At 40.7% G+C, this 20,788-nt stretch overlaps 3 protein-coding genes across 3 annotated transcripts; all 3 read left to right on the top strand.

Moving 5' to 3' along the window:
* The first annotated feature begins 1,045 nt into the window (after positions 1-1,045).
* On the top strand, positions 1,046-2,434 carry LOC124143441 (arylsulfatase J-like). The gene is made up of 2 exons (XM_048399396.1): positions 1,046-1,592; positions 1,857-2,434. The coding sequence occupies exons 1-2, from the start codon at positions 1,046-1,048 to the stop codon at positions 2,432-2,434; spliced, it is 1,125 nt and encodes a 374-aa protein (XP_048255353.1).
* Positions 2,435-7,971: 5,537 nt separating this feature from the next.
* On the top strand, positions 7,972-9,586 carry LOC124143430 (arylsulfatase B-like). The gene has a single exon (XM_046512409.2). It carries the CDS (start codon positions 7,972-7,974, stop codon positions 9,412-9,414), a length of 1,443 nt encoding a protein of 480 aa, XP_046368365.2. The 3' UTR covers positions 9,415-9,586.
* Positions 9,587-15,861: 6,275 nt separating this feature from the next.
* On the top strand, positions 15,862-17,484 carry LOC124143845 (arylsulfatase B-like). Its single transcript, XM_046512997.2, has one exon. It carries the CDS (start codon positions 15,880-15,882, stop codon positions 17,320-17,322), a length of 1,443 nt encoding a protein of 480 aa, XP_046368953.2. The 5' UTR covers positions 15,862-15,879; the 3' UTR covers positions 17,323-17,484.
* The last annotated feature ends 3,304 nt before the right edge of the window (positions 17,485-20,788 follow it).

Here is a 20,788-nt window from a genome sequence, read left to right as displayed (position 1 = left end):
TCCAAAATGTTGACATTTGTAACATCGGAGTGGGTTTGGTACATAAACTTCCACTCCGATATTAAAGTACCCAGCTTTTATAGATTTAGGAATTTTGGTAAGGGAAAAAGTAAAGAGATAGGTGTTGGTTTTGATGATGTTATTATCCTGTTTTCTGGTGAAACGCTTGACAGCTGTAACACCTTGATTTGTTAGTTCGGTCACAATCTCATCTTCACTCATGTCAGCTAAACATCGGGCTCTGTCTCTCACAATGCCTCGACACGAGTTCAAAGTCCTATGTGCCGAGACAGCAATCTCTACATTTGCAAATTGGCTGATTGATAACAGATTAAGAGATTGCTGTTTCCTGGCACATTCCACAAGTATGGAGCCATTACGGAGGCGGGTAACATTGTTAACTGTTCCACAACAACCATTGATGGCCTTAGAAATAGTGAACGGGTTCAATTTCAAAGGTTGATGATCAGAAGCCTCAGAGGAGCTAGCATCTAGGTGTTTTCTTTTCGAACCAGAGTGTTGTGTCGACATAATGAAAGGAAGTGGTTCTGCACCCCTGCTCCCCACCCACCATCAAGTGTCAACAAGGACAGTGTTTCATTGCATTGGATATCCAAAATGCAAAACACCAGGGCTACAGGGGTGTTATACTCCAGCAAATATGACTTGAATAGCTATATTTATCTACCAGATGTAGTGCCAGGCAGGTTCAGTCCATGACAAGAAACTGGAGATATACAGAATACAGAGGTCAACATCACCAGATTGGCCCATGAGCCACCGCCTTCTGGCGTAAGACTCTAGGCAATTTATTCCATCAAAAATTGGTAATTCATACAAAGTATGCATGGCCAAGACCAAAATATACATTATAATACAACACAGGAGTGCATATACAATATTACGCACAGGGCCAGTCACGACGTGCGTTATCTATTGCAAACCTTTAAATAGAAGCACAATGTACCACACCGAGCAGAAGCAAAATGGGTCTCCAAAAAGCTGTATGTATTATTCTTTTATGACTTTTGTTATCTGTGAATGTATGGAGAAACCTAATATTGTATTTATTGTCGCTGATGACCTCGGCTGGAACGATGTTGGATATAGGAACCCTCAAATGATCACCCCTAACCTGGACAGACTGGCCAAAGCTGGAGTCATCCTCAACTCTTCTTACGTCCAGCCTTTGTGTTCGCCCTCCCGAAACTGTTTTATGTCGTGTTATTTCCCCTATCACACCGGGCTTCAAGATGGCGTTATTCAGACAGACGCAGCAAAATTCCTGCCAGCCAACCTGACAACACTACCACAGAAACTGAAACAACTTGGCTATGATGCTCACATGGTTGGGAAATGGCACCTTGGCTTCTGTAACTGGAAATATACACCCACAGAGAGAGGCTTTGACACCTATCTTGGTCATTACTCTGGTGCAGAGGACTATTTTACTCACATGTTAAAGGATCCCCAAGGTGAAGTCGGATTGGATTTTCACTTAAACAAGATTGCCTATAGAGAGGCCAATGGGACCTACTCTGCGTATGTGTTTGCTAACAGGGCTGTTGAATTCATTGAGGGCCACAACAACAGTAAGCCACTTTATCTATACCTTCCATTCCAGTCTGTACATGAACCTCTGGAAGTTCCACCTAAATATGAAAACATGTACAAGAACATAGAAACCAAACGCAGAAGGGTCTATTGTGGAATGGTGAGTGCGTTAGACGAAGCTGTTGGGAATATCACTAAGGCATTAGAAGACAAAGGTCTCATGGACAACCTATTGTTGGTCTTTACAACCGATAATGGTGGTCCTACGTATAAAGCTTCTAATAACTTGCCTTGACGAGGAGCTAAAGCTACTCTCTGGGAAGGGGGAACGAAGGGAACTGGGTTCATCTACAGTAAAACCCTTCTGAAGAAGACGGGCTACCTTAACATTGGAATGATGCATGCTGTGGACTGGAACCCGACTTTGGTGGAGCTAGCTGGTGGAGAGAACACAGACCCCAACATGGACGGAGTCAGTCAGTACGACATGCTCATCAATGGCGGACCCACCAAACGGAATGAGTTCGTCTACAACATCTATGACGAGGAGGAAGCAGCTGCAATACGGTACGGAGATCTCAAACTCATACAAGGAAGTCCGGGAGATCACAATGGTTGGGCTCCTTTGCCACATCTGGGAATTGATGAACGTGTTTATCAAGCTGATAACCAGAAGTTCCCTCCCTTCATGCTATACAACATAACTGCAGATCCAACTGAACATTTCGACCTCTCAGCCACGTACCCTGAGTTAGTGGATATGATGAAGAAGAGACTGGAGAACTGGAAGAAGTCCCGTGTTCCGGCGCAGAACAATGCTAGTATTCCTGCAGCGAACCCAAAATACTACGGCGGTGTATGGAGTCCAGGCTGGTGTTAATGACTATTTCAAACAGACACTCCCTCACAAATAAATACGTTTATTACCCACGTGGTGAAGATAGAGATGGTTACACATTAAATCCGTACGTCACACGTGTGTCGTACACGGTTGTCCTCGTTTTATTCCTTTTGATTGGATAACCGTGACCTCTGTCACACCGGAACTACTTTTTTCATTCATAAAAAAAACACGAGACGTCATTCACTTGTTTAACTACAAGGCAGAACTGAAGGAATCTCATGAAAGCGACAGACATTTACACACTCTTTATCAAACCAAACAAGGTACACGCATCAACTCGCTTTGCATTCAATATTAGTCATGCATAGAACTACTGCAGACATTATATAATCGAGCTGTATCCATATGCAATGTACGTCTTCCGATATATCTTTATCAAGGGTCCCTATCGAGCGTGACGCACCCGATTACTTTCGCGACTTCAATTTGATTTAACGTGTTAATGTTAAGCGTGGTGACATGAAGTCAGCTAAACTATCTGGACAGATATCTTTGACTTACGTTGGATGCTCCGGTTGTGTCATCAGTGTCCTCATTCGAAGCGTATTTTGTGACATTGCTTCCGAAATCGTTAGTTCATGAATGAACGTTCATCTCTAGCGCAAAAACGCCGCTGTGAGATTTACACATGCCCAACCAGATTTACAACCGGTTTCAGTTTGGTCTGTTAACGTAAGAAAGTCGTTATGTATCTACACTTAAATACATATTTTAATATATACACATATATTTAGGTAATAAATAAGATACCACACTCATTCTCGTTAGATAGCAATCTTTCGAATCTCGTGCACTTTCTATGGTATCTGACCTCGCTATCGAGAATAAGTGTAGTATTCTCTATTAACACTACATTGATGTTCAAAATACGGGTTGTCACACCTACTTGTCAAATTGAGTCCTTACCGCATCAACCTCATTTGTCTTCAAATAGGGAAAACTATTTATTTTAAAATCAAATCGAACCAGACACAGACGCATTGGGTTACAAGTTTTGTGAAACATATACATTCAACAGTGAACAAACACAAAGGACAAGGTATGACAAAGCTTCCCTTTGATGTAATAACCTTACCTGAAACGTATACTGAATCGCAAAAGAAACGTCACCATGGATAGATATATGAGAAACCTTATTTTGCCAAACACTGTAAACATACTTTGAGACATATTAAAAAGATGCAACTTGGCAAAACTGATCATCAATGTGGAAATTAAAGTGCCAAATGTTCTTAACGTGAAACACAACACTAGTCTCTGAGAAAATGGCATCACAAGTGAGTATCTCGTGTGTCTGCCATGTGCATTGATGACTGCCGTGCAACGTCGATACATGGAATGGAAGAGGCGGTTGATGAAGGCCATAGGCATTTGAGCCATCACTCTGAGGAACGCCTGACGCAGTTCAGCTGCAGTTGTCGGACTTGGTCGGACGTCATTCAGCCGTTTTTGAATCTCGTCCCACAGGTGCTCAATGGGATTTAAATCAGGACTGAGGGCAGGCCACGACATGGTTCTGATTCCATTCTGCTGGAGTAAGTCTCTTGTTTCTCTCGCAGTGTGGGCATGGGCGTTATCATGCTAAAACTCGTGGTTGCGGTATGTGGTCTCAAGACTGGATCTATGTACCGAGCTGCTGTGACACCATGGCCTCTCCCTGGGCCACAGGGCCAACCCTCTGTGCAAGACCAATTCCATCCCACACCATGATGCTCGGACCACCCCACGAGTCTCTCTCAACAGCACAAGCATCCGAATAACTTTCCCCACGGCGTGGCCAGTTTCTCTCTCTCTCTCTCTCTCTCTCTCTCTCTCTCTCTCTCTCTCTCTCTCTCTCTCTCTCTCGCTCTCTCTCTCTCTCTGCTGTTGAGATACAGTAACGGCTCTCGTCTGAGAAGAGGACTCTTCTCCACTGCTGGTGGCGCCAATGCTGGTGCTGTGTTGCCCAATGGAGACGGTCCCGACGATATCGTGGTGTCAGAATGGGTCCTCGGTGTGGCCTGTGACAGTGGAGGTCTGCTCGTCAATCGTCGACGCACGGTGTCCGCACTAATGTGTCGCTGGTGCGTCCCCATGGTCTGTCGAGCAGTTTCCGCAGCAGTAACAAAGGGATCTTGAAAATGCTGTCGTAAAATCTGACGATCCTGACGTCGGTTGGTGACCCTTGGTCTTTCACTACGGAGTCGGTCATCTTTAGTGTTGGTTGTCTGGTACCGTTGATGGAGTTTGTATATGGTCCTTACCTGGACTTGCAATGCATTGGCTTCTTGCCGGGCGGTTTGTCCAGCTTGAAATCGTCCAAGTCTCGCTGATTTCTTGTCAATCTTGGCATGTGGTAGCAATTCAATAACGAATGAATGTTATCCGATCTGGGTGGATTTTTATAGGGCAAGAAATGGGGGAACGCATGTGCATTTCAATTTGCACAGAACTCACGTGCAACAGGTTACGATGGCCGTTGCCGTGATGCGTTTGGGCGATCGGTTTTATTGTCACCTGCTTTGTTTTTTTAATCATCAAATTTCATTTAACCGGACCAGGTAATGTTAGATTTTAGAAACTTTGAAAAAAATATTTCAAATGACAACTTTTCATGCAATGTCACTTGGGGTGACGTTTCTTTTGCGGTTCAGTATTTTAGGACATTAACTGAAACGGTTTCACATGACCGATAGCTAGGTGTTTTTTTGTTGTTGTTTTTGTGTGTGTGTTTTGTGCTTTCGGCTATTGAACTTTTGGATTAAAATATGTGATATAGGCCGGATTAATATATTTTTGATATTCATCACATACTGTTTAAATAAGTAAATAATGAAAAGCGACCAAAAAAACCCATTTCCATACCAAAAGAGGAGTCACTTGTATGACTATGTGATGAATGATTACCTAATAGCGATAATACCAGGTGTTCCCCTAATGGTCAACTTATTCTGCCCCACCGGTGGCATCCGTCATAGTCACACATATAAAACGTCAACGCCAGAGAATGGTCAGACTCGATTATCACCGAAAACAGATTCCATTTGGAGTAAAAGACAAAATGACTGTGGAAATTATATGAATGGATCAGTGAAAATCAGTGATACAACTAGGTGTTCGAGAAATGGTTTAGCATATCCAGCCCTACTGGTACCACCTGCAACTCACATAATTTGCAAAAAGGTAAAAACAGTAAACTGCGGTTATAAAGAACACGCTTATAACGAACTTACTTTTTGGTCCCGACTAGTTGCTGTAGTTATGCTGTATATATGCTTATAACGAACTACGGTTATAACGAACTAAAAATAGTAGTCCCTTTGAGTTCGTTATAACCGTACTTTACTGTATTTCTTTGTTCCCTGACGCCGCACAGATGTGATCCTGCCATGCGTACGCGGTCTGTAAACGAACCAGACAATCAAGTGATGTACCAGACAATCTAGTAACACGATAGCGCATTCACTGATTTTTTTAAAACTAAATGATATGTTCATATTACGCCTGCTGTGTACAGGTGAAGAGCCTCTGCTGCTTATAAGTGAAGAAAAACGTTCACGGCAAGTCAACTGTTCATCTGATAATACACAGGGACATATGGTACAAGTCAAAATAGGGATTTCCATCAGACATTTTTTTTGTCACTGATGCGACAAATTTGGAAATGTCATCCACATGTCTACCGTGAAATGTTTTGAATGCTTTGCTAAGGCCAGAATGTTGAAACCTATGTGAATTCACTATCATGCTGACGAAAGGAACATTCCTATACCCAATTTTATATATCCAAACCTATCCCACAAGTCGAAAACATTTTAAATAGTATCAGACATGCAAACACCGACTGACCAAGCGCATATTTGTAGATAAGCACAGAAAGTGAAATTGATAGCCTCATTCCTCTAAAGGAAATTATGTCAAGGTAACTCGAGGCATTTTATCTGCTGTGAGATCTTGAGCATATTTTAATATGTAAATTATATAAAGTCGGCATTATCATATACACCGTCCTTCGACAGTGCATTCACAAGATGCAACGCCATATGACAAATGTGTTTGTTATTCGTATTTCGGAATCAAGGAGTTGCTGTATAATCAGATAGGTTTGATTAAGAAATGGTCTGGGATATTTACAAGTGAAATTGTACTAGAAAATACGGCAAGAAATAATTTTGCTTTAAGCTTCAAACAAACACAAACATCCCCAATGTCCTGAATGTCTTGAAGCAAATGACATTGAACGCTTAATCAGGATAAAAATATAAACGACAAAAACATTCTGGCTTATGGATAACCAGATATTTCACATGCAGATATGGTCTGGGATAATAAAAAATTCAATATTTTTATCTCAGTTTTAAAACACAAACTTGTTCGCCTGACGTTCTGGATATCCAGAAACAATGAGATTTAATCCGTCTGTAAAACAAATCTTCTCTGAAGCATCAACGTAGATATATGAGTGAAATGAGAGAGTGATTGAGAAAAGGCTCTTTAACCCAGTCAGAAATATTCCTGCTTCATAACTCAGGGAGGGGGCACGGGCATAATGCATACAGTCAAACATTTAAAGAGTGTTTATTAAAATATAAATGAAATACATATGCCTACACATATGTTGTTCAGCCACTTGTCTGAAAAGGGAATTTTTCATTTCCTCCGATTTTGTCAAACCATGCTAGCTTAATAATGCTTCATCACAGGTCTGTAAATATGTGAATATGGAGCAGCCAAATCAGTGAGCATGAAGAAGGATCCAGGCCATCCCGATACGATGACACGCAATAAGGAAAGTAATGGAGCCTCACCGCACGATCCAATTAAGCAGTGAAAACGTGCGGGGGACATAATATGCGTACAATCAGGTAACATATCAAAATATCTCAGTATGCGGCTTAATGAAAAGGAAATTTTGATATAACAGGATATACATCTTTCATCATTTTGAAATGCAGAATTCATTTCACAATTTATCAACCATCGCATTCTGAGAAATGAACACACATAACTGAAATAGTAATACAAAGGCATTCATTTATTTATTTATTTATTTATTTAGCTACATCTCTTATTACTTTTGAACTACTTATTTATATCATGGTCACATGACACATGGACAAACAGTGAGAACAATGCATAGAGTCAAACATTTCAAGATTTTATACAGCTGTGCAATAAAAGGCTCGTGTACGCAAAGGAGTGTTTGTTAAAATATAAATGAAATACATATAATTACACATATGTTGTTTAGCCACTTGTCTGAAAGGGGCATTTTGTAATTCCTCCGATTTTGTCAAAACATGCTAGCTTAAATGATGCGATGTATTAGTGGATCAATGGTTTTACTTATAGGTATTGTGAATTCATTTATTTTCGCAACATTTGCACTGATTTTGTGGCATATATCTCGACAAAGGGACTATCTAGCTGGTAATCACACAGAAAGAATGCAAGCTTTGGGCTTGTCACGATGCGCGTTATCTATTGGAAACCTTTATAAAGAAGCACAATGTACGACATTGAGCAGAAGCAAAATGAGTCTCGGAGGAGCTGTCCTTATTGTTCTGACTTTTGTTATCTGTGAGTGTGCAGAGAAACCTCACATTATATTTATAGTCGCTGATGACCTCGGCTGGAACGATGTTGGATTTCGGAACCCTCAAATGATCACCCCTAACCTGGACAGACTGGCCAAAGCTGGAGTCGTCCTCAACTCTTCATACGTTCAGCCTATGTGCTCGCCCTCCAGAAGCTGCTTCATGTCAGGATATTTCCCCTATCACACTGGACTACAAGACAGCGGTATTCCGGTAGACGCAGCGAGATTCTTGCCAGCCAACCTAACAACTATACCACAAAGACTGAAACAACTCGGCTATGATGCTCACATGGTTGGGAAGTGGCATCTTGGCTTCTGTAACTGGAAATATACACCCACAGAGAGAGGCTTTGATACCTATCTTGGCTATTACTCCGGTGATGAAGAGTATTTTACTCACATGTCACAGGATCGAGGAGGTGACGTGGGCCTGGATTTTCACTTCAATAAGACTGTCTATGGCAACGCAAATGGAACCTATTCTGCAAATGTGTTTACGGACAGAGCTGTTGAAATCATCGAGAACCACGACAATAGTAAACCACTTTATCTATACCTTCCATTCCAGTCTGTACATATACCTCTAGAAGTTCCTTCAAAATATGAAAACCTGTACAAGAACATAGAAAATCTAAACAGAAGGGTCTATTGTGGAATGGCGAGTTCGTTAGACGAAGCTGTGGGAAACATTACGAAGGCTTTAGAAGACAAAGGCCTCATGGACAATCTATTGTTAGTCTTTACAACCGATAATGGCGGTCCTACATTTGTTGCTGCTAATAACTTGCCTTTACGAGGAGCCAAGAATACTCTGTGGGAAGGGGGAACGAAAGGCACGGCTTTCATCTACAGTAAAACACTTCTGAAGAAGACAGGCTACCTCAACACTGGAATGATGCATGCTGTGGACTGGTACCCGACTTTGGTGGAGCTGGCTGGTGGAGAGAACACAGATCCCAAAATGGACGGAGTTAGTCAGTATGACATGCTCATCAATGGCGGATCCACCAAACGGAATGAGTTCGTCTACAACATCTATGATGAGCGGGAAGCAGCTGCAATACGGTACGGAGATCTCAAACTCATGCAAGGAAATCCAGGAGATCACAATGGTTGGGCTCCTTTGCCACATCTGGGAATTGATGAAGGCGTCTCTCAAGCTGATAACCAAACATTCCCTCCCTTCATGCTATACAACATTACTTCAGATCCAACTGAACACTTCGACCTTTCAGCGAAGTACCCCGAGTTAGTGGACATGATGAAGAAGAGGTTGGAGAACTGGAAGAAGACACATGTCCCATCGCAGGACGGTTCTCCCGTTCCCAACGCAAACCCCAAATACTTTGGCGGCGCCTGGAGTCCAGGCTGGTGTTGATGTCTCTTACAAACAGACAATTTATCTTTATCAAAGATACGCTTATAATATATCAATTTTCAAAATACCAACTGTCACACGAACTTGTAAAACCGAGTCTTTACTGCATCAACTTCGTTTAATGAAGATGGAATGGTTACAATAATTGAGTTAAATAAATATATTGAATGTTCTGTGGATACTTTGCAGTCCAAAAGGAGACCAGGGAAATGCTAGACTTATCAATTCATTCTAGGTTGGGTTCATTTTGTAATTTATTATCTACGGTCTAAGAGACCGACTAGCATGGACTTAGAGACAACACATTTAGTGAACAATTTGTGTCCAGTATTTTATGAACAAATTAAATCCACATAAAAACAAACTGCAATTAAATGGTCCAGAATGATTAAGTTATCAACATTCTCCTGATAGTATTCAGTTCTGCTATCATTTTGTGTTGGTGTTTATCATCTTGTCGCTTACCTTAATGTGCTACCATCTTCACCAGCACCAAACAGACACAGATACACTTGATTATTTTTCACGGAAAATATACAAAGGACAAGGCATGATACAGCCTCAGATTGGTCTAATTACAATACCTGGACATTATTCGCACAATCATTGAAATTGTTTCACATGACCGACAGGTACGTTGTTATTTATTTTTATCTTATTTTTTAAATTTATTGCCTTTGACGTTGAACTCGTGGATGAAAATATGTAATATGTTATACAAGTTGTTAGCGAAAAGGTGAGCATTATCTGTCCCACGCCCGAAAACAGGTAACTTGTTGTTTTGTGGTTTTGGTTTTTATTTGGGTGCCTTTGACTTTGAACTTGTGGATGAAATGTGTGATATGTGATACCAGGCGTAAAACTCAGGCTCGGTGTATACGATCGAGACCTTCGGTTTTCGCCCACGTTTCCGAAATCGTTTTGAAGTTTTTATAGCTGTCCAAGAAATGATTAATTATTATCACATTCACGTCTTGTGTGTAAAAACTATGTATATTGTAGGTATAAGATCAATTAAACGTTTCGTCGTAATATTTAACAGCTATAGTTAGCTCAAGTGTTCGACTCAAATTGTCCTGCGATCTATCGGCGCTTACGTGATCAAAGGTGTGTAGTTCATTCCGAGATTGTTTCATGCTTTAAATCCGCTAAAGTAAAAATATATATTCCAAAATACTTACGTAAACACCTTCCTGGACATATTATTGGGTAGATTACATCCATCCTAAATTACTGTTACATCGTATATTTGGTGTTTAATCGCATTCTTCGATTCTCCCTTTTGGCGTCTTCTGCTACATGTATTTCCGGAAGTGACGTCACCATGATTATAATCTCGTTCCAAATAACAGACTTAACGTAAGTTGTAGTTTTTGGCCCAGCAAGTTTCGCGAGAGTAGACATTTTATAGACGTGTATAGACGTATTTTACTGTTTTTATAATAATTACCATGCAGCATTATTGACTCTGCCTTTGCACACAGTAATTATTCTTTTCAAGTAGATTAAATAAACAAAACCTACAGTTTGTAGAAATTAATTATCTAACGGTCAAAACTGACAAGCGTCAAAATAGAGTACGACTTGCAGTTAGTTCATGTATGTATTGAAATTGTAACTGCCATGAATCATAACAACAGCTAGAAGTAAAGATTTCAATTGACGTTTATTATTTGTTATAGTTTTCTTTTAAATCCGTTTTAACAATCTCTCTTTGAAACTGACGGTAGGGAAGGGACAGTAAACATCCTGACGACTACCTCCCCATCCCCAACCCGTTACGCTAGGTGTTAGCGAAAAGGAGAGCGTAATCTGTACAAACAGTGGCATCAGTCACAAACACATGCAAAGATACAACGTCAACCCTAGAAAATAATCACTATCGATCAGCTGCCGAAACAGATTCCATTGGGCGTAAAAGAAAAATAGCGGTGAAAATGATATGAATGGATCACTGAAACTGACACCAAGAGTTGGTGAAAAGAGTAGGCATATCCTGCACTATCGGCAGTACCCGCCATTCACAAATTGCATAAATCAACGTTTAATTGTCACCTGACGCCGCACATAGTGATTTCAGTGAAATGTGAAATGATCTGAAATTCGAATTATGTCTGTTGTGTAAAGAAATAAGCATCTGGTGTTTATAAGTAAAGAAAAGTGTTTCAATGCAAGATAATTGTTCACCTGAAAATACACAGGGATATATCGTACAAGTCCAAATAATGTATTGCATCATTTTTGTCACTCATGCGTCAAACGTCCTCCACATGTCTACCAGAAAACTTTTCGAAAGCTTTACTGAAGCCTTGTATGTTAAAACCCTGATCAAAAACCTTTGCGCAAGAGGCATAAGACTCTTTGAAATCGTCGTAGAAAGAGCATGCTCGATTGTACTTCAAAAAGTTGTTGGTTGGTTGGTGTTTTGTTTTACGCCGCACTCAGCAATATCCCAGCTATATCACGGCGGTCTGTAAATAATCGAGTCTAGACCAGACAATCCAGTGATTGATATCATGAGCATCGATCCACGCAATTGGGATCGATGACCTGCATCAACCAAGTCAGCGAGCCTGACCACCCGATCCCGTTAGTCGCCTTTTACGACAAGCATAGTTACCTTTTACGGCAAGCATGGGTTGCTGAAGACCTATTCTAACCCGGATCTTCACGGGTCTCAAAAGTTGTAATATACAGACTTTGGAGCTGGAGCTGCTGGGTTATTATTTTACATAAAAGGAAAGTTGACTATTGGAAAGTTGAAGTCATCTTGTGGACATCGTTTTGTCTTCCTAAATCTTTATGCATATATCTAAATGTGAAACAGATGAGATGTTTCTTGTGGTCATTGAACCCTAGGTTTAGCAGTTTACTGAGGTTGTTAAAACGGATAAGCTCATAATTAGTTTTCTCATAATCGATTGCCTTGTTATTATGAATCGTCAATGTTGATTGGAGTTCACAAATTTATTATGCAAAAACGTTTATCATCATTGAAGAGCTCAGAGCCATAAGGGCCAATGTCATGTTGGGTCTGTTTTGAGAAAAGTTATATAGCCATATCCTGTTATTGAATTTTTAATTCCTAGACATTAACGCATTCTGACAGCAGAGATATAAATGTTGTTATAAAACATTTAAAAAAGTGAGTGAGTGAGTATGGTTTTACGCCACTTTTAGCAATATTCCAGCGATATCACAGCGGGGGACACCAAAAAAGAAAAGAAACTTACGTTTTTAATTTTTGTGAGGGTCGAAAGTGACTTTGGCCGTTTCATAGAATTTTAAGTAGCTATCTTATAAACACGCATCTTTAAAAACATACAAAAATTGTCTACAGGTATACAAGAACTCATAGATATTATTTATGCAATAATATGCAAAGAGCGCCAAAGTGCATTTTGGTCCCTTTTAGCACTAAGATCTTCAATTCATAGTTTGTCACAAAGCTCATAAACCTCGTCAACAGCAGATTCACTGCATCCAACGTTATATGAGACATGCATCTGTTACTCTTATTACAGTTTACAGTGGGTTCCTGCATCACCAGATAGACGAGATTCAGACAGGGGCTGTGCTTTTTTAATGAATTGTTCCAGAAAATATGGGTAGAAAACAATTTTGCCTCACGTTAACGTTTCAACGCATATAGCTTTTCGCGGGTAATGCAGAATGTCTTGACATATTTTGAGACCAAAAGGATAGTTTGTCTCCTAACAAACTCAGAACGTATCAACGCAACACTAATCAAGGCACGATCCTCTGCCTCTGCTACCTCCGTCTCGCTTTCTAGTCGAGTTGGTAAGTCGCATCTTCTGGCATTAGTTGGTACTGTAGCGACCCCCACCACTGTAACCCTGGTAAACTGACGAGGGCCCTCTGTGAAAGGGCCGGTGTGTTTCATCTGTAAAACCCTCTAGCAGAGCTCTTGAAGCCATAGTGACTCTTGTTTTTCTAGTCTGAAAACTGTCTCTCAATATCTAATCCTCTCTGTCTGTCCTTGGACAGTTTTAACAATTAAAAATCTTTGCCAAACAAGGCCTTCTTGTCACTGAATCTTTTCTCATTCTTGGAGAAACATGTCTGAGCTTTCTTCTGACTTTTCATCAGCTTCGTTAGAATGTCCAGTCTTCTCTAAAAGGTAGTGGCAACGTTGGCTTGTCCCAACAAACAAACAGTATTTTCAACTAATTTCAGAAAGTCGTTCACATCAATCTCGTCACCACCTTTATCCACAGTCTGCCAAACCTGACCAAGTGGTCCCATCACATGAGTAGTCTTGATTGGATTTTACTTAACCCTACTTCAACAGATTTAGCTGCAGTAAACCTTTTCTCTTCTAGCATATCTGACCAGTTTTCATCAAACTCCATTGGCACAAATCCTTTTGGGGTTGGACAACTCTCTAATATGTTCTTGTTGATAACTTCATCTTTAATGTAGTGGTTGAAATGTTCATGTGGATAATCTAGCAGTTCGTCAGACAGTTCCTGTTCAGCCCTATTATCTGTGGGCTTAAACCGCTTATAAAGGTGATTGTGAGTACTATTATAACGATTATTGGTTTCACAATCGTCCGAAGCTGACGATTCTGACGAATTACTGTCACTACATGGATGAAGAGCTACCGGAAGGAGAACCTCTAGGGTTACTGTCACTTCTTTTGCGATGAGGGGGCACGGGTGGCCCAGTCGTCTGAGGCGCCGCGATTCGCTGTGCAGAGTTGCGTCCCTTGGGTACGCCAGAAACCTATGATTGTGGGTTCGAATCCCAGTTCGCCCCGATCATGTTTCTAGGTTTGTCAGCACCATACCCGTGCCCGTGGGTTTCACTGAAGTGGTGGACGTGAGGCACATGGCGTCCAAGCTTTTGGCTAGCCGGAATTCTGTCTTCACCATCGGAACCCGATGAACGATCTGGTCTCATGACGGTTTAAAACAGAAGAAAGGACGTATGCCAAAAATAGAAGTCACAAAAAGAGCAAGAATCAAGAAACACCATCGAAGATTGCTCACAATAAAAAAAAACATAAGGCGAGCACGAAGTATCAACGTTTGTGTCTTCGGAAGCCAGAGAATCAAGGACGAGATCTCGTTTTTTTCTCACATGACTTTGCAAGGCTTATGACTTCCGCCGAAAGCCAGGGATAATCACATTTAGACCTTATTTCAGTTTACGAAATATAATTCTAATTCCAATACACAGCCATTCTGGAAGGGTCCATTCACTGCCGATAACTGTGGTTCAAATGTGGCCAAATGACAGTAATTGATATACTTTTACTGGTAGTTCTATCAATATTGCAAAAGCATGAGCACTGTTTCGGGCCAAATGACAGTAATTGATATATTTTTACTGGTAGTTCTATCAATATTGCAAAAGCATGAGCACTGTTTCGGGCCACAAGGTACGATGACCAGTCATCAGACTGACCACCTGATCCAACTCTTGCGAGTGAAAAGGTGCGGAGAACCCGTCAGGTAAAACTTTAAAATAATTCAAAGAATGAGTTTTGCCATAATTGCATAATTAACAGGCAATTTGGATATTACAGGATATTCATCTTCACTCATTTTAAAATTAAGAATACATATTCTTTCTTCTGCAGGTTGCAGATGCCCAATGTCTCCTTTTACTCTCTTTCCCCGGTTTGATGTTAGATACGTACCACAACACAGGACAACCCACCCAACACTGTTCACAGTTATTCCAAACTACTGTATAGTCACTGATTGAAGACACGCGAATACTATACATGTTGGTTGTATATGAAGAATTACTCAGATTCAAGAGATCTTAGATTGGCTGGATGCACAAACGAACATACGGGTATGTTGTGTGAACTGTGGTTCGTGTGTCTTTTGGCGGTGAGTATATTTCAAGCTTATCAAAACATAAATACCGTGATAAAAGGCAATGACGCAGAAGGAAAGGAGGTGCAGCTATAAATGTGTGACATGAACACCTTGAGATGTAGAACTATTTTGTAGGCCTCGTTCATATGCACAATATACAATATGATAGGTGTGTAAAGTCAAGTCAAGAAAAAGTGTAATTATTTCTTCCACATATGTTTTTGGTGGTATTGTGTATTTGGGTTATATGCTCGCATAACAAAATAGACATATGTACAGTGAATTTTAAAGTAAATATGACATACAAGGATGTTTGAAAATGTAGTTTAGCCACATGTTCAATAGCAACAAGATTGTCAAGTTCTGCCAATATTGTTAAGAAGCTTAGCTTGAAGAATATCATGTATCATAGGTGCCATGGTTTCACTGATATGTATTGTGAAAAATTCATGTTTACAACATCTGCACATATTCTGTGGTATATATTTTGACACTATCTACCTGGTAATCACACGGACAAATTTGGCAAGATCTAGGCTTGTCACGATGCGCGTTATCTATTGGAAACCTTTAAAAAGAAGTAAAATGTACCACATCGAGCAGAAGCAAAATGAGTCTCCGAAAAGCTCTATGTATTGTTCTGACTTTTGTTTTCTGTGAATGTGCAGAGAAACCTCACATTATATTTATAGTCGCTGATGACCTCGGCTGGAACGATGTTGGATTTCGGAACCCTCAAATGATCACCCCCAACCTGGACAGACTGGCCAAAGCGGGAGTCATTCTCAACTCTTCTTACGTTCAGCCTTTGTGTTCGCCCTCCAGAAACTGCTTCATGTCGGGATATTTCCCCTATCACACTGGACTACAAGATGGCGTTGTTTCGTCAAATTCAGCGAAACACCTGCCAGCCAATCTAACAACAATACCACAGAAACTGAAACAACTCGGCTATGATGCTCACATGGTTGGGAAGTGGCATCTTGGCTTCTGTAACTGGAAATATACACCCACAGAGAGAGGCTTTGATTCCTATCTTGGATATTACACTGGTGCGGAGGAGTATTTTACTCACATGTCAGAGGGAAATAAAAATGAATTGGGGCTGGATTTTCGCTACAACAATACTGTGTACAGAGACGCAAATGGGACCTATTCTGCATATGTATTTGCGAGCCGGGCTGTTGAAATCATTGAGAACCACGACAACAGTAAGCCACTTTATCTGTACCTTCCATTTCAGTCTGTACATGCACCTCTTGAAGTTCCACCTAAATATGAAAACATGTACAAGAACATAGAAACCAAAAGCAGAAGGATTTATTGTGGAATGGTGAGTGCCTTAGACGAAGCTGTTGGGAATATCACCAAGGCATTAGAAGACAAAGGTCTCATGGACAATCTGTTGTTGGTCTTTACAACCGACAATGGTGGTCCTACGTATAGAGCTTCTAATAACTTGCCTTTACGAGGAGCTAAAAATACACTGTGGGAAGGGGGAACGAAAGGCACTGGATTCATCTACAGTAAAACCCTTCTGAAGAAGACGGGCTACCTCAATACTGGAATGATGCATGCTGTGGACTGGTATCCGACATTGGTGGAGTTGGCTGGTGGAGAGAGCACAGACCCCAACATGGACGGAGTCAGTCAGTACGACATGCTCATCAATGGCGGATCCACCAAACGGAATGAGTTCGTCTACAACATCTATGACGAGCGGGAAGCAGCTGCAATAAGGTACGGAGATCTCAAACTCATGCAAGGGAGTCCGGGAGATCACAATGGTTGGGCTCCATTGCCACATCTGGGAGTTGATGAACGTGTGTATGAAGCTGACAACCAAACGTTTCCTCCCTTCATGCTGTATAACATTACTGCAGATCCAACTGAACACTTCGACCTCTCAGCTAAGTACCCTGAGCTAGTGGACATGATGAAGAAGAGGCTGGAGAACTGGAAGAAAACCCGTGTCCCGGCCCAGGATCCTACTCATGTTCCCAGAGCGAACCCAAAATACTACGGCGATGTATGGAACCCTGGGTGGTGTTGACACAACCAATGTTTCACAAATGCAAAAACTAAATGATATAATTATAACACTATGCTGTGACGCTCCTCACTGAATTTCTATCTTGAATTGTGTAAACTGCATCAACTTTGAAATTCATGCGTTTTCAAATAAAAGTAATTCTCCTGTTCCTGGTTCAATTCTTTGACTTGTAAATAAGTTTGCAGAAATGAGCCTGGAACCGATTTTGTTAGTACAATAGACGTTTGTTAGACACATGTCTGGCGTCTAGACGTTGACGGTCAGAAAAGCCTCTCATAGTTGTGTATGGAACACAAAGTCTAGCGATACCTTATCCCTTTTGGCAAGTTGGTATAAGTGACTTTTTTTTAACTTGGTTAACCAAATTTACCGTTATATGGTAGTATGAATCAACCCCGACCACTAACATAGCTGTAATGGAAGGGATTGTAAAATCAAAACTGTTTGACTAAATGTATTGTGAATTTCCGGTTTTCAACATGCCGGTGGTCTGGTTCATCTTCTTAGTCATTGCATTGCTCTGGCAATCCAGATAATGTGTAACATTGACTGCAAGATAGCGTTATAATGGTCAATGCACCAAAGCACCTGCCGGGCAAATCAAACAGCATTACGTTGTAACGCTCGTCATTGAATTTTTCTTTTAGTGTAAACTGTATCATCTGTAAGTCCATTGGCTTTCACAATAAGAACAGGCAATTGTACCCTTCTGTTGTTCCAACTGCGAACCCCAAATACTATAGCGACGCATGAAGTTCTGGCTGGTGCTGATTCAGCTGTGTCAAGACACTTTCAAAATCAAAGATGTTTATGTATTTTCCGATTCGGATTCTGGAGTAAAGATATTGAAATAAATAGATAAATTGTCTGTGATATTAATCTGCAAATATATTAAGTATATCACCTTGTTTACATAAGTTATAAAAATACCCTTTATTGTTGTAATAAGTGATGTGAGGTGAAATAGGGTTTAATGCCGCCTCGAAGTTTAATGCACTTACACAGATACGTTATATAGCATGCACGTGTGTGTGTGTGAATGTGTGTTGTTGCTAGTACTAGTCCGTACTAATGTCGATTTTATAGTGCTAGCCCACTGAGATACCATGCCGAAGTTTAACATTACCCAATTCAGACACAGTAATATACTGACTCTGAACCGACCTGTTCTTATTTTGTTCCATTAATGCCCAGCGCATCAGTTTAACAATAAGTACAATCTTTTAACGTCTTTTGGTATGAAGAACCCGGGGATCAAACACCGGACCTTCCGCTCTCCGGGCGAACGCTCTACCACTAGACAACGGAGGTGGTGTGTTGTAATAGGAGAAGGTGTCCTATTATTATAGCCCTATTCCTAGATTTGTCTGTTGCCAAACGCCACACTCAGCAATATTCCAGCTATATTACGGCGGTCTGTAAATAATCGAGTTTGGAACAGACGGCCCAGTGATTGACATCATGAGCACTGATCTACGCAATTGGGATACGATAACATAGATCAACCCGATCCCGTTAGTCGCCTCTAACGACAAACATGGGTTGGTGAAGTCCAATTCTAACGCGGATCTTCACAGTGCAATATTCCTAGAAGTAGTGGCAGTAATGAAGTGATAGAGAGAACACAGTTAATGGGACCACTAGTAAAGTGAAGACAGTGTGAGTAGCCGCCATGTAATTCGTTTCTTTTAAGCTCAAATCGTTTAACACACATTCAAATATCATAGGAAGAAGTTTGAAGTGCTCATGACACTTTGTTGTTTGGCAACAAGACATCAATATGTCGTTTTCCAAACATTCCACCAAATGGAAAAAAACCCATAGGACGATTTATTAAATTAACATTAACATGATGACATCAGTTATCATGAAACATTACGCTTCAGATTGTCTCTGAAGGAAGATCATCTGATGATATATTATTGAATAGGTCACATTTGTTTAATATTTAATTACTTTTTGATTTCTGCCGAGCCTCAGAGGAAATATTTGACCTACACTTATCAGCAAGCAAATAATAGGGAGTGGCTAAATATGGTAACATATGGTTGATAAAAGATCAATACAAAGCAAACTTGAGAAAAGTGTTGGGGCTTAAACTGCAGCTGTACATCAGTTTTTATTCCACCAGAATGCCTGACAATACCCAGCATACGTGTGGTCGGCTCTTATAACAATCATTAAACAGTTAGCCCTGTGAACATCGGGGGTAGAATAGGTCTTCAGCAACCCATGTTAGTCGTGTAAGAGAAGATCTAAAACTCATACAAGGGAGTCCGGGGGATCATAATGGTTGGGCTCATTTGCCACATATGGGAGACGAAGATGTATATCAAACTGATAACCATATGTTCCCTCCCTTCATACTACTGCAGATCCAACTGAACACTTCGACCTCTCAGCGAAGTACCCTGAGTTAGTGGACATGATGAAGGAAAGGATGGAAACCTGGAAGAAGACCCGTGTTCCGGCACAGAGCAATTGTCCCGTTCCCAACGCGAACCCAAAATACTATGGTGGTGTATGGAGTCCTGGGTGGTGTTGACACAGAGTATGCTGGGCTACACATTAAAGACCCACGCTTCATATTTTGCGTTTGATTTTCTGATTTTCTGATTTTCTTGCATGCTAATTCAGTGTTGATATACGAAGATGTTGGTGATTCCTTGAACGATTGATTAAAGATCATAGATACATACTGACATGTGTTGTTGAGTCTAGATATGAGTCTAGATATATGATATGATATGACCCGTCTTCAGTAACCCATGTTCGGTGTAAGAGGCGACTAAACGTGCTACTCCTGGAATACTGCTAAAAGCTGCGTAAAATCTCACTTGTTCACTCACTTACTCACTACTATACTACCGGTTTCTGGGTTTTAAACTGGGGACAGACAAATTCTCACAGATTTTGGAATTTTGTTGGTCTAATGACAATTTGAGAAGAAATGCCCGTTTTGTAATTGTGTCTTCAAGGGATCACGTTTGACCAAGTGATACACACTGCAAACACGAAAACGTCGTTTTTTCCGTATATGGTCATTGGACGGAAAAACGACTAAAAATTCATTAAAATTGATTAATTGGTCAGCGTCTAGAAAGTGTCCAGAAAAGGGTCGAGTTTTTCAAGCGTAAAATGGACGGAAAAACGATGCTTTTTACTCCGCCTTGTACAACTGTTAACGGCCAATCAGATGGCGCTGGTCCCCCGACGCACGTGATGTCCAAGGCTTCCTTTCGGAAGCTTTAGGTTTCGTATTTCTGGCATGCCTTGCTCTTGTATCTGTCGCGCGCAGTGCAGCGAGATTTGCTGATAAGCTAGTTTTAGGATATGTTACATGTTAATGGAATTCAGACACGCGCCAAGAAGTCAAACCAAACAATGTTACTAAGTTTATTGTGGTAACGGCTATGTACAGTTACCCCTATCGGATAATGGGTTGTGTTTCATTTGGTTATAACAA

This window comes from Haliotis rufescens, unplaced genomic scaffold, assembly GCF_023055435.1.
Source record: "Haliotis rufescens isolate VD_foot unplaced genomic scaffold, xgHalRufe1.0.p SCAF_2, whole genome shotgun sequence".
NCBI classification, from domain to species: domain Eukaryota; kingdom Metazoa; phylum Mollusca; class Gastropoda; order Lepetellida; family Haliotidae; genus Haliotis; species Haliotis rufescens.
This window is presented reverse-complemented; position numbering and strand designations above follow the sequence as displayed.

What these genes read in the sequence shown, in the direction of transcription:
- LOC124143441 (XM_048399396.1), top strand. Translation starts at nt 1,046, where the DNA reads ATGGAGAAACCTAATATTGTATTTATTGTCGCTGATGACCTCGGCTGG. An exon ending in CATTGAGGGCCACAACAACA is followed by an intron (nt 1,593 to 1,856) that starts GTAAGCCACTTT and finishes CTTGACGAGGAG; the next exon opens with CTAAAGCTACTCTCTGGGAA.
- LOC124143430 (XM_046512409.2), top strand. Translation starts at nt 7,972, where the DNA reads ATGAGTCTCGGAGGAGCTGTCCTTATTGTTCTGACTTTTGTTATCTGT.
- LOC124143845 (XM_046512997.2), top strand. Translation starts at nt 15,880, where the DNA reads ATGAGTCTCCGAAAAGCTCTATGTATTGTTCTGACTTTTGTTTTCTGT.